The following is a 12,652-nucleotide window of genomic DNA, read 5'->3' as shown; positions in this document are numbered from 1 at the left end:
AGTCCTTCACCTCCTGCTGCATCGGCTCCGCGGGCCACCGGACCACCACGACGGCCGCCACCGCTGCCAGCCACCCTCCGGCACCCCACGGGCCAGAGCTGGTCTTCACCCAGCACCCTGTGCTGGGACGCTCCCAGTCCGTCCCTGCCACCCTCGGTCCCCACTCTTGGACCCCCACCCAGCTGCCCACGGAGGGGGTGGTGGCCACCACGGCAGCCGGAAGCCAGGACACGGAGTGGGGCAGCCCCACCTCGCTGGAGGGTCACCTGGGCTCCGTGGCCATCTTCTGTGAGGCTCTGCAGCAAGCCCAGGTCAAGGCTCTCTTCTGTGCAGGTGTGTCAGGGTGGGACATGGAGGATGTCCCCAGGGTGACCGGGGTCTCCTCCACCATGTCCCAGCTCACCCCAGCCCTCTCCTCCAGGACCAAATGTCACATCCCCGTTCACACTGGAAGGGGACTTGGTGGAGCTCAGCAGTAAACTCTTGCTGTACTACACCCCCCAGGTGAGGAGAGGTGTCCCACCCCCCTGGGGACAGCAACAACACTGGTGGACCCTGTGCCACCAAGGACATGTCCAGGAGCATGAGGATGCTCCCACGGTGTTCTCTTCCAGGCCTGCAGGAACAACATCTGCCTGGACCTCTCCCCCAGCCACAGCTTGGACGGGAGGCTGACGGGACACAAGGTGGTCAACTGGGACATCAAGGTAGGCTGGGCACAGGGTGGGTGACCTGTCCAGCCCATGGCCTGGAGGCAGGGGGTCCCTCCTGGGGCACAGTCCCAGGGCAGGATCCCCAGAGGTCCCCTGGACCCTGCAGGGACTCTGCCCGTGGTTCTGGGTCCACCATGACCCCCATCTGTCCCATGGGTTCTCATTATCCAGGATGGGCACTGTGGGTGGTGCAGGGGAACAGGTGACTTTTGGGCACCCCAGGTGCCATGGACCTCCTCCTCCTCCATGCTGCTGTCACCACCCAGCAAAGCCTTTCCCTCCCTCCCCCAGGACGTGGTCAACTGCGTGGGTGGGATGGGGGTGCTCCTGCCCCTGCTCGAGCAAGTGGTGTCCAAGACGGAGGAGCCCGAGGATGAGCAGGAGACCAACGACCTGGTGGGGCCGGAGCTGACGTCCTCCAGGAACGCCCAGGGCATGCTCATCCCGCTGGGAAAGTCCTCAGGTGAGGAGTTCAGGGGATGTGAAGCAGGAGCTGTCCTGCTTGGGTGGCTAGAGGTGACCATGGAGGGGTTCCTGGGCCTGGCCAGTGTCCACCACGGGCAGGAGAGGTCTTGTCTGAGGCTCCAGGAGTTACAGGGTAATGGAGGAACCCCTTGGGATGTTGTTATGACCCAGTTAGTCACAAACAAACAGTTCTGGGAAGGTGAGGATGGCTCCAGGAACATTTGGCATGGGTGGAATGTGCTTTCTCCCGACATCCAGCTGCTCATTCCCAAGCTGAAAGCAGCAAAGACTTCCATCTCCTTAAATCTGGGGAAAGCAGGAGAACAGGGTGAAAAGTTTGGAGAGACAGCAGCGTGGGATCTCCAGGCAGGGGTTTGGGTGGGCCTGGGGCTCACAGGTGCTGGTGCCCTGCAGAGAGCAGGCTGGAGAGGAACAGCGTGGCCGCCTTCCTGCTGCTGGTGAAGAACTTCCTGCGGAACCACGCCGTGAACCAGGAGAGCCTGGTGCAGTGCCATGGGCCGGCCATCATCGGAGCGCTGCTGCACAAGGTCTGGGAGGCTCCCAAAACCCCATCCCACCATCCTTGCCGTTCCCAAGGGGCTGGAAGATGTCCCCTGTCACCCGTGACAGGTCCCTGGCACGCTGCTGGACATGAGCACCTTGGTGGCCTCGCAGATCCTCATGGAGCAGGTGGCTTCTGAGGGCAGCGGGTTCCTGCTGCACCTCCTCTACCAACACCTGCTCTTTGATTTCCGCATCTGGAGCAACAGCGACTTCGCCGTGCGCTTAGGTGGGAGCAGGGACCGCCTGGGAATGTCCATCCCACGCTGGCTCCATGAGATCCTGACACCTTCCCCCTGCAGGTCACATCCAGTACCTGGCCAGCGTGGTCAAGGACCACAAGCAGCGCATCCGCAAGAAGTACGGGGTGCAGTTCATCCTGGACTCCATCCGGACCTACTACGGGTCAGCTGCCCCACAGGGCTGGAATCCTGGAATGCTGGCAGGGTGGGCTTCACCCCCGGGAGCTGTGGTTTGGCTAAACACCTTTTTTGGGGGGTAATATCCTTCCTACCAGAGTGGGAGCGTTGTGGTGGGTGCAGGACCTTCCATGTGCCATCCCTGAGCCTGTGCCCAGCTCCAAAATCCACCCCCAGCAGCCACCAAGAGTGTGGGGCTCCTGCAACAAGCAGACCCAAATGTGTGGGGTGGACATGTTCCCAGGGGTAGGAGATTCCTGGAGCTCCTCGGGCTTTGTGTTTGGATCTGGGATGATGCTGGCAGTGGGTGGTGGGTGACAAGGGACACATACCCACATGTGTCTGTTGATCAACACCTCCAGGGAGAAGACCACGGCCACCGATGACATCAGGACGGTGCAGACATCCCTTTTCAGCCTGGTGAAGGATTTCTTCTGCAGGAGCTTCTCCGGGGAGGAGATGCAGAGCCTGCTGAACTACCTGGCAGGGGCACAGGATGAGCAGCAGGTGTGTCACCGGCCACGCTGTGGTCCCCAAACCCCTCAGCGTATCACCGCTGGGGAGAAGCCATTGAGATCCCAGTGGGTCACTCAGAGGGCAGTGGACAACCATCTAGGTGTCCTGCAGGTGTGTGGGGCGCTGGAGGTGATCCACAGCCTGCTGAAGGGCTCCCCAGCCCAGGAGCAACTCTTCGCCTTCCTCTTCGAGCCGGGCCACGTGGAGCTGCTCTTCTCCCTGCTGGTGCAGAAGAGGTTCTCGGATGAAGTGAGGGAAAGGGTCTTCAAGGTAGGGCAGGTCCCCAACGCCCACCTCCTGCTGCCCCCAGCAGGGATGTCACAGCCAGGTTGCCTCCTGTCGCTGTCCCACCAGGTCCTCTACAAGATGCTGAAGTACGAGAAGGTCCCCGAGCGCAGCAAGAGCCGCCTGAAGCTGAAGGACATCGGGTACCACGGGCTCATCTCCTACCTCAGCGACATTCCCGGCTCCATGCTGCTCTTCCGCTGCCTCTCGGAGCAGGTCCTGGGGGCAGGTACCGTGTGCCAGAGAAACCAGGCCACCATCCCATCCACGTGCCATGGCATCATCGCTGGTGGCTTCCCACGAGGCTCAGCTGGGCTGGGTCTTTGGTGGCTTTTGGGGACAGCAGGAAGTGTCCCACCACTGTACTGACTCTCCTTGTCCACAGACCCTCCCAACTACAAGGACCTGGTGGCCGTGGTGTACCTGTCCCACAGGGCTGAGCTGAGCATCCGACTCGACATCTGCCGCAAGGTGAGCGGGGCCGGGACACAGAGGGAGGTGACAGAGGTGTCACCCCGGGGCTGAGCTCCTTGGACACCCAGCTGTGCCCAAAAGTGGTGGCCTTGGGGATGGTGGTGACACGGATCAGCCAGCATGGAAATGGTGCAGCTCCAGCACCCCATGATGGTTATGGAGAATCTGGGGTGCTCCTGTTCCTGGGAGAGGAAGAGCTGGGGCAGCAACATCCAGTGTCCTTCATTTTCCATCTCCTTTTCCATCTCCTGCAGCTCTTCCACCTGATCTATGCGCAGCAGGACCTGGTGAAGCAGCTGGCCAGGCTGGCTGGCTGGCAGGACACGCTCACCAAGCTCTACGTGAAGGAGTCCTACGAGTGCCGCCAGCACAGCCTGAGCCCTGCGGGCTGCCCGGAGCTGCTGCGCCTCTCCGAGCCCTCTGGGACGAGCCCGCCGCCTGCCGAGCTCCAGGAGCTCGATGTCTTCCTCCCGCTGGGATACGAGGCCTCAGACCAGGAGCTCTCCGAGGGCTTCTCCGACCTCTCCATCTCCCCGAGCGGCCGCACCAAGTCCTTCCACTCCTACAATTTCAAGTCCTTCGACTCCTCGGACCGGGCCAGCCGCTCGTCCTCCAACCCCGGGGACGGTCCCGCCTTCGATGGCGTCTACCACCCGCTGTCCCCCTTCTCCACCTCGCCCTTCGACCTGGGGCTGGACCTGGCCAGCACCAGCTCCATGGCCACGGCCGAGAGCGGCACCCAGACCCCGGCCAGCGGCCCCGGCACCCCTTCACCCCTGGAGAGCTTCAAGCCCTTCCCGGGAATGCGAGCGCGCAAGAGCTCCAGCCTGTCCAACGTCCTGGACGAGAGCAGCTACCAGGACGTGCTGCCCAGCGACAACGTCTCCAACACCAGCAACCCCCAGGTGAGCCCCAAACCCTCGTCCGCACCATCCCGGGGCGCTGCGGGCGCCTCTCACCTTGCTCTCCGCTGGCAGCAAACCCCCGAGGAGGAGCTGTGCAACCTCCTGACCAACATCATCTTCTCGGTGACGTGGCGCGGAGTGGAGGGCTGGGACGAGGCGGCCTGGAGGGAGCGGGGCCAGGTCTTCTCCGTGCTCACCAAGCTGGGCACGGCCTGCGAGCTGGTGCGGCCCCCGGACGAGATCAAGCGCAGGTGAGGCCCTCCCGTGTCCCGGGGTGGATCCCGAGGGAAGGGCACCCTCTGGAGCTGCTGCTGCTGTCCCACAGCCTGCTGGAGATGATGCTGGAGTCGGCGCTGACCGACCTGAAGGAGTCGGGCCCGGCCGCGCTGCCCGGGCTCACCCACAACGCCCTGAAGCTGCTGCGGCTGCTCCAGGATTTCCTCTTCTCCGAGGGACACAACAACCAGGCCCTGTGGAGTGAGAAGGTGGATGGGAGTGAGCAGGGATTCCTCTGCTAATCCCTAATGTCAACCCTGGCCCGAAAACCAGCCCCACCTGCAGAACTTGAACATAACCTCAGACTTATTCCTAAATTGAAATCAAAGCCTAATCCTAACCTTAGGAAATAACCTCGGCCTCAATCCTAGATTTAAATCAAAACCTAATCCTAATTTTAGGAAATAACCTCTGCTTTATTTGTAATCGTAAATTGAACCCCAATCCTAATCATTAAACCTTAATCCTAACCCATAAATCTCAATTTAACTGTTCCTCCTAGATCATGATCCTAAACCTTAACTCCACATCTTCGTCATAAAACTCATCCCTTAATCCTAATCTTAACCCTAACTCTTTCTGTAAGCCTAAACCCTAACCTTAACTCACAGCCTGTAATCTCACTGTACTTCCTACATCCCAATCCTAAACTTTACTGCTATACTTTTGTCCTAAAGCTTAATCCTAACTCTAGTCCTCTACCCCTAAACCTGACCCCTGAACATAAATCCTGAGCCCCAACCTCACGCCAAACCCGGTTTGTCACGAGTTGTGTTCTACCCTACTCCTAAACCCAAACCTGAATCTGAGGAGGGCTGGGTGACGGGGCCGGTGGCTCGGCAGGGCTGGGTTCCTGCCCGGGCGAGGGCTCACAGTGTCCCCCCAGATCTACGAGGGGGTCAGCAGCCTGCTGGACAAGCTGGGCGTGTGGCACCACCTGGCCAACGGCACCTCGGACCTGAAGGAGATGGCGCAGACGGGGCTGCGGGTGCTCGTGGGGTACATCCTGCTGCAGGACCCCCAGGTGGGTCACCCCTCCCTGGGCACCGCTCTCTGGTACATTTGAGCACACTCTGAAGTCCATTTGCTACTCATTTTAAATGGAGGTTTAATGTGGTGATAGATTTGATCTAAACATGGTTCCAATTACCTGCGTAGTTTGTCATAATAAATTGGGTTAGCCCTCATCATGTTACTTGAGAGGCACAAAACAAATGAATATAAGCTGGCATAACATGCAGTGTACTTAAAACACTTTGCTAAATCTTACATGTTAATGAAAATGAATGAGGAAGTGGAACAAATCTTCCCCTAGGACAGCAATTTACCTCTAATTACGGCTTCAGCTCTTTAAGACCTCCCTTCTTTTAAGAAATTTGCTTATAGTGAAAAGAAGCAAAAGGTGGCCCCGCCTGACGTCCCCTGTCCCCCCAGCTGCACTCCCTGGCCTACGTGAAGCTGCACAGCCTCCTGCAGACCACGTCGGCCCCGCGCAGGGACGAGGCCTGTTACCTGCTGGGGAAGCTGGAGACGCCCCTGCGGCGCTCCCTGGACTCCAGGTCGGAGACCTTCTCCTGGCTGGTGCCCATCATCCGCACGCTGATGGATCAGTGCTACGAGACCCTGCAGCTGCAGCAGTTCCTGCCCTCGCTGCCCCCCACCAACGGCAGCCCCACCTTCTACGAGGATTTCCAGCTCTTCTGCACCACCCCGGAGTGGAGGGGCTTCATCGAGAAGCACGTGGGTGCCGTGGGGTGGGATGGTTGTTGTGGGGTTGCCTGGATGAGGGGTGCTGGGTGCCGAGCCCTGGGAATGCCTCTCTGCTCGTGCAGGTGCAGCCCACCATGGCCCAGTTTGAGATGGACACGTTCGCCAGGAGCCACGACCTGATGTCCAATTTCTGGAACGCCTGTTACGATGCCATGATGAGCAGCTCGCAGCGCCGGGAGCAGGAGAAGACGGCCAGCCGCAAGTTGTTCCAGGTACTGCCACCTCCTTGTCCCCAGGATGTCACCCTGGGGGGTGCTCTTTATCCTGGGGACACTCTGCTCACCCCTGGGGTGTCACTCTGGGTGCTCCTCAGCCTGGGGAGCTGTTCCTCACCCCCAGGATGTCATCCAGGGGATGTGCTCCTTATCCTGGGGACAGGTTCCTCACCCCTAGGATATCACTCTGGGTGCTCCTCGGCCTGGGGAGCTGTTCCTCACTCCCAGGGTGACAATCCAGGGATGTGCTCCTCAGCCTGGGGACATGCTTCTCACCCCAGGGATGTCATCCAGGGGATGTGCTCTTCAGCCTGGGTACATGCTCCTCACTTCTAGGATGTCTTTCTGGGTTCTCCTCAGCCTGGGGACATTCTCCTCACCCCAAGGATGTCATGCAGGGAATGTGCTCCTCACCCCGGGGATGTCATTCTAGCAATGTGCTCCTCTCCCTGTGGTATTAATCCTGGGGTTGTGCTCTTCACCCCATGAGGACATTGCCTTCAGGAAGTGCTCCTCCTCCTGGGGACACTGTCCTAGGGATGTGCTCCTCGTTCCAGACACATTATCCCTGGGATGTGCTCCTCATCCTGGGGATATCATCCCTCATCCCAACCACATCATCCTGGCGATGTTCTCCTTACCCGAGGACATCACCCTATGCATGTCCCCAATCCCCAGCCCTGTTGTCACCTCACTCTGGTGCCCCCCCGGCAGGAGCTGGTGCTGGAGCCGGCGGCGAAGCGCTGCAAGGCGGAGAACGCGCGGCACGCCAACGTCCTCAAGCAGGCCAACAACCAGCACAGCACCGTGCTCAAGCAGTGGCGCTCCCTGTGCCGCCTGCTCACCTCGCCCCGCTCCGCCTGGGCCGACCGGTGAGTCCCCGTCCCCAGGGAGGGGTGGCACAGCCAGGGGGTCCCCAGGGTGCCTCACCCCCAGCTGTCCCCCAGGAACCCACCGGAGGTTCGCTGGAAGCTGTCAAGTGCCGAGACCTACTCTAGGATGAGGCTGAAGCTGGTGCCCAATCTCAATTTTGACCAGCACTTGGAGGCCAGCGCCCTACGGGACAATCTGGGTGAGGTGGTGGCACTGGGGCACCTGTGGGTCCTCCTGTGCCACGGGCAAGGGATGTCACCGGTGGGGTTGGGCTGGGAGATGACATGGACAGCGCTGAATTTGGGGGCCCTTCACAGGAGTTGCCCCCAGCTCAGGGGGGTGGTGGATCCTGCTGACCCCCTCCTCATTTCAGGAGCTGACCACCTCCAGAACCCCGCCGAGTCCCTCCCGCTCGCCATGGCCAAGGAGGCCAAGGTGAGCGAGCTGGAGGATGACCAGCTGGCCGAGGAGGACCTCCCTGTCCTGGACAACCAGTGAGTGACCCCACCCCTGCCAGAGCACGGGCTGACCCGGGCTGGGGGTGTCACCAGAGTGTCCTCACCCCACTGTGCCGCACAGGGCTGAGCCCAAGGAGCAGAACCAGCGGGAGAAGCTGGTGGTGTCGGAGGACTGCGAGCTCATCACGACGGTGGCCGTGGTCCCTGGGCGCCTGGAGGTGACAACCCAGCACGTGTATTTCTACGACGGCAGCAGCGAGAAGGAAGAGACGGAGGGAGGTAACGGCGGGAGCTCCTTGGGGGATGTGAGGAACCCCTTCCCCACCCCATCCCTGCCTCGGGAATGGCGGGATGGTGATCCCTGGGGGGCTCTGCGTGCCCCCACCCTCGGCAGGGATCGGCTACGACTTCAAGCGCCCCTTGTCCCACCTGCGCGAGGTCCACCTGCGCCGCTACAACCTGCGCCGCTCCGCCCTCGAGCTCTTCTTCATCGACCAGGCCAACTACTTCCTCAACTTCAGAAAGAAGGTGGGGACCCCTCATCCCCTCCCAGCTCCCTCCCAGGGCCTCAGCTCTGCCCGAGCTCCGGCAGCTCCTTCTGTCCCCTCCAGGTGAGGAACAAGGTGTATTCCAGCATCCTTGGTCTGCGGCCCCCCAACCAGACCTACTTTGGCAGCCGGTCCCCCCAGGAACTGCTCAAAGCCTCGGGGCTCACACAGGTACCAGCTCCACCCTGCCCATCCATGTTCTGTGTGTCCCCTTCCCAGGTGGAAAAGGGAGGGTGACAACATGGGGTGCCCATGGGACCAGGGATGGACATGGACATGGACGGGGGAATCAGGGATGGCTGTGGATGTGGGAGTGGCCATGGGACCAGGGATGGCCATGGACGTGGACATGGATTTGGACAGAGGATGAAGGATGGCTGTTGGGAGTGGCCATGGGACCTGGGTTGGCAATGGGGTGAGGACAATCATGGGACAAAGGACAACTGTGGGATATGGGATGGTCTGAGAGCAGGGATGGCCACGGAACAGGGGATGGCTGTGGGATGGACATGGCCATTGGACCAGAGGTGACTGTAGAACCAGGGATGGCCATGGGGTGGACATGGCCACAGTTCTGGGGACAGCTGCAGGACCAGTGAGGCCCATAAGACTGGGGACAACTTTGGAACCAGGGATGGCCAAGGGACAGACACTGCCATGAGGTGAGGGGTGTCTGCCCTGTCTCCTCTCCCCCCAAGCCCATCTCCTCCCTCTCCCTTCTCTCCAGAAATGGGTCCTGCGGGAGATCTCCAACTTCGAGTACCTCATGCAGCTGAACACCATCGCAGGCCGCACCTACAACGACCTGTCCCAGTACCCCGTGGTGAGCCCCCCTGTCCCCCACTGTCCCCACGCTGACCCGGTGCCCCTGCAGCTCACCCACCTCCTGCCCCCACCCAGTTCCCCTGGATCCTGCGGGATTATGTCTCGGAGACCCTGGACCTCACCAACCCGGCCGTGTTCCGGGACCTGTCCAAGCCCATCGGGGTGGCCAATGAGCGGCACGCCCGCGACGTCAAGGAGAAGTGAGTACCCCACAAACCAAGGGCAGGGGATGCAGGGAGCACCTGGCCAGCTCCTGGTGGACCCCATCCCACCTGGCCTGCAGGTACGAGAGCTTCGAGGACCCCACGGGCACGGTGGACAAGTTCCACTACGGCACTCACTACTCCAACGCCGCCGGGGTCATGCACTACCTGATCCGCACCGAGCCCTTCACCACGCTCCACATCCAGCTGCAGAGCGGCAGGTGGGCGCCCGGCAGGTGGGTCCTGCAGAGGGGACATCGTGGGGACAGCCAGGCTGCAGCCAGGTGTCCTGTGCCTCCAGGTTTGACTGCTCGGACCGGCAGTTCCACTCGGTGCCGGCGGCGTGGCAAGCCCGCATGGAGAACCCGGTGGATGTCAAGGAGCTCATCCCGGAGTTCTTCTACTTCCCGGAGTTCCTGGAGAACCAGAACGGTAAGGGACACCATTGTCACACCAGGGGAGCACAGCAGGGTCTGTGTCCCTCACTGTCCTCGTCCTGCCCGCAGGCTTTGACCTGGGCTGCCTCCAGCTCTCCAATGAGAAGGTTGGGGACGTGGTGCTGCCGCGGTGGGCGCGCTCCCGCGAGGACTTCATCCAGCAGCACCGCAAAGCCCTGGTGAGATGGGGGGAGCCCCTTCAGCCCTGGGGGTGTTCCAGGGCCATTCCCACCGCACCCTGACGCCCCATCCTCGGACAGGAGTCGGAATATGTCTCCGCCCACCTCCATGAGTGGATCGACCTCATTTTTGGGTACAAGCAGCGCGGCCCGGCCGCCGTGGAGGCTCTCAACGTCTTCTACTACTGCACCTACGAGGGTGAGCTGAGGGGCAGAGGGAGGGGGACACCTTCCAGGGGTCTGTCCCTCCAGGACTGTGACTGTCCCCACCCACAGGGGCCGTGGACCTGGATGCCATCACCGACGAGACGCAGCGCAAGGCTCTGGAGGGCATCATCAGCAACTTTGGGCAGACGCCCTGCCAGCTGCTCAAGGTAGCTCAGACCCCCAGCCCCCAAAACCAGCCGCTTTTGGGGGTTCCTCCACTTCTGAGGGGTGCCCTGCCCCCCCAGGAGCCGCACCCCGCCCGGCTGTCAGCAGAGAGCGCCGCCCGCAGGCTGGCCACCCTCGACACCCGCTCCCCCAACGTCTTCGAGAACCTGGGCCAGCTCAAGTCCTTCTTTGTGGAGGTGAGGACACCCCCGGGGGTCCCTGGGAGGGGTGGGGTGGCCAGGAGGGTGCCCAGCAGCTGCTGTGTCCCCACAGGGCATCAGCGATGGGGTGGCCCTGGTGCAGGCCGTGGTCCCCAAGAACCAGGCACATTCCTTCATCACTCAGGGATCCCCTGACATCCTGGTGAGTGTGGGGAAACTGAGGCACAGGGATGTTTTGCTGGTCCAGGGGGGCCCAGCACCAAACCAGGGAGGATCCCAGCAGTGAGAGCGGTGTCACCTCCCCTGCCCCTCTGCCCAGGTCACCGTGAGTGCCAACGGCTTGTTGGGGACCCATAACTGGCTGCCCTACGACAAGAACATCTCCAACTACTTCAGCTTCACCAAAGACCCCACTGTCACCAACGCCAAGTGAGTCACTGGGCACGGGGTCCCCAGGGATGGTCCCTGGAGGTGCCACCAATCCACCACCACCTTCCCACATCCTCCCCACAGGACCCAGCGCTTCCTGCAGGGCCCCTTCGCCCCCGGGGCCGACCTGAGCTCGCGCACGCTGGCCGTGTCCCCCGACGGGAAGCTGCTCTTCAGCGGGGGACATTGGGACAACAGCCTCCGTGTCACCTCGCTGGCCAAAGGCAAGGTCGTGGGGCACATCACCCGGCACATAGGTACGTCCTCCTCCCGTGGTGATGATGGTGATGGTGATGATGATCTGATGATGCCCTGACGGGTTTGTAGGGAGGCAGGTGACACCATGAGGGGCATCTCCCAGTGTCTCCATCTCCTGGGACTGGCTGGCACCCAGTTCCAACCTCAGATCTGCAGTGGGGTGAGGAGCAGCAGCATCCACACCCCAAAATACATCTTGGAATGGGATTGGGAGCAATTCCACGTCCAAAAACACATTATGGTGCCATCCCTGGGAGTCAAGGGGCCGAGTGTGGTGGGAGGGGACCGACACCTCATGGTGTCCCTCTGGCTGTCACAGATGTTGTCACCTGCCTGTCACTCGACCTGTGTGGCATCTACCTCATTTCTGGCTCACGGGACACCACCTGCATGGTGTGGCAGGTCCTACAGCAGGTAAGGGCTCAAGGAGTGGGGAAGCTCGTCGTGGGCACTGCCACAGGTCACTGATGTCCCCATGTCCCCACCACCAGGGTGGCTTTTCCAGCGGCTTGGCTCCCAAACCCGTCCAGGTGCTGTATGGCCATGACGCCGAGGTGACGTGTGTGGCCATCAGCACCGAGCTGGACATGGCCGTGTCCGGCTCCAAGGTGAGCTGGTGGCGCCGTGGGGTGGGCGTGGGATGGGCAGTGCCACCACCACCATCACCCCGTGTCCCCTTCCTCCCCCAGGACGGCACCATCATCACCCACACCGTGCGCCGGGGTCTCTTCATCCGCTCCCTGCGGCCGCCCGGCGAGAGCTGTCCCCCCGCTGTCCTGTCCCACCTGGCCGTGGGGCCCGAGGGACAGGTGGTGGCCCAAACCTCCGTGGGGCAGCCCTCCTGCTCCAAGGTACGTCCAGGTGTCCCCATGGTCCCCTCCCGGCCACCGGCACCACCCCACGGTGCCCCTGTTCTCCTTGCAGGAGAGGTTCGCGCTGCACCTGTACTCGGTGAACGGGAAGCTCCTGTCCTCCGTCCCGCTGGACCGGGAGGTGACAGCCATGTGCCTGACCGAGGACTTCGTGGTGCTGGGGACCTCGGAGTGCGGGCTGGAGATCCGTGAGCTCCAGAGGTGAGGCATGGCTGTGCCCTGTCCTGTCCCCAGCACGCCCTCAGGGTGTCCCATGCCGTAGTGTCCCATGCAGTGGTGTCCCATGCCGTGGTTTGTGTCCCATGCCGTGGTGTCCCATGCCATGGTTTGTGTCCCATGCCGTGGTTTGTGTCCCATGCCATGGTTTGTGTCCCATGCCGTGGTTTGTGTCCCATTCCGTGGTGTCCCATGCCATGGTTTGTGTCCCATGCCGTGGTG

The 12,652-nt window shown here is 61.7% G+C and overlaps 1 protein-coding gene across 1 annotated transcript in view; it reads left to right on the top strand.

Moving 5' to 3' along the window:
- NBEAL2 (neurobeachin like 2) overlaps positions 1-12,652 on the top strand; it is a 29,771-nt gene that overhangs the window by 15,102 nt on the left and 2,017 nt on the right. Inside the window, exons 16-53 of the mRNA XM_054516712.1 lie at positions 3-333; positions 422-504; positions 615-707; positions 1,005-1,176; positions 1,593-1,726; positions 1,809-1,968; positions 2,042-2,144; positions 2,521-2,665; positions 2,786-2,944; positions 3,029-3,188; positions 3,345-3,430; positions 3,688-4,338; positions 4,411-4,589; positions 4,664-4,823; positions 5,501-5,638; positions 6,049-6,354; positions 6,447-6,596; positions 7,314-7,471; positions 7,547-7,671; positions 7,846-7,966; positions 8,052-8,209; positions 8,325-8,458; positions 8,542-8,649; positions 9,206-9,301; positions 9,379-9,503; positions 9,587-9,727; positions 9,808-9,938; positions 10,013-10,122; positions 10,204-10,321; positions 10,399-10,496; positions 10,575-10,691; positions 10,768-10,857; positions 10,975-11,084; positions 11,169-11,341; positions 11,662-11,756; positions 11,834-11,950; positions 12,032-12,193; positions 12,267-12,415. Coding sequence (XP_054372687.1) covers positions 3-333; positions 422-504; positions 615-707; positions 1,005-1,176; positions 1,593-1,726; positions 1,809-1,968; positions 2,042-2,144; positions 2,521-2,665; positions 2,786-2,944; positions 3,029-3,188; positions 3,345-3,430; positions 3,688-4,338; positions 4,411-4,589; positions 4,664-4,823; positions 5,501-5,638; positions 6,049-6,354; positions 6,447-6,596; positions 7,314-7,471; positions 7,547-7,671; positions 7,846-7,966; positions 8,052-8,209; positions 8,325-8,458; positions 8,542-8,649; positions 9,206-9,301; positions 9,379-9,503; positions 9,587-9,727; positions 9,808-9,938; positions 10,013-10,122; positions 10,204-10,321; positions 10,399-10,496; positions 10,575-10,691; positions 10,768-10,857; positions 10,975-11,084; positions 11,169-11,341; positions 11,662-11,756; positions 11,834-11,950; positions 12,032-12,193; positions 12,267-12,415 — 5,846 coding nt within the window. The remainder of the gene's footprint in view (positions 1-2; positions 334-421; positions 505-614; positions 708-1,004; positions 1,177-1,592; positions 1,727-1,808; positions 1,969-2,041; positions 2,145-2,520; positions 2,666-2,785; positions 2,945-3,028; positions 3,189-3,344; positions 3,431-3,687; positions 4,339-4,410; positions 4,590-4,663; positions 4,824-5,500; positions 5,639-6,048; positions 6,355-6,446; positions 6,597-7,313; positions 7,472-7,546; positions 7,672-7,845; positions 7,967-8,051; positions 8,210-8,324; positions 8,459-8,541; positions 8,650-9,205; positions 9,302-9,378; positions 9,504-9,586; positions 9,728-9,807; positions 9,939-10,012; positions 10,123-10,203; positions 10,322-10,398; positions 10,497-10,574; positions 10,692-10,767; positions 10,858-10,974; positions 11,085-11,168; positions 11,342-11,661; positions 11,757-11,833; positions 11,951-12,031; positions 12,194-12,266; positions 12,416-12,652) is intronic.

This window comes from Molothrus ater, chromosome 1, assembly GCF_012460135.2.
Source record: "Molothrus ater isolate BHLD 08-10-18 breed brown headed cowbird chromosome 1, BPBGC_Mater_1.1, whole genome shotgun sequence".
NCBI lineage: Eukaryota > Metazoa > Chordata > Aves > Passeriformes > Icteridae > Molothrus > Molothrus ater.
This window is presented reverse-complemented; position numbering and strand designations above follow the sequence as displayed.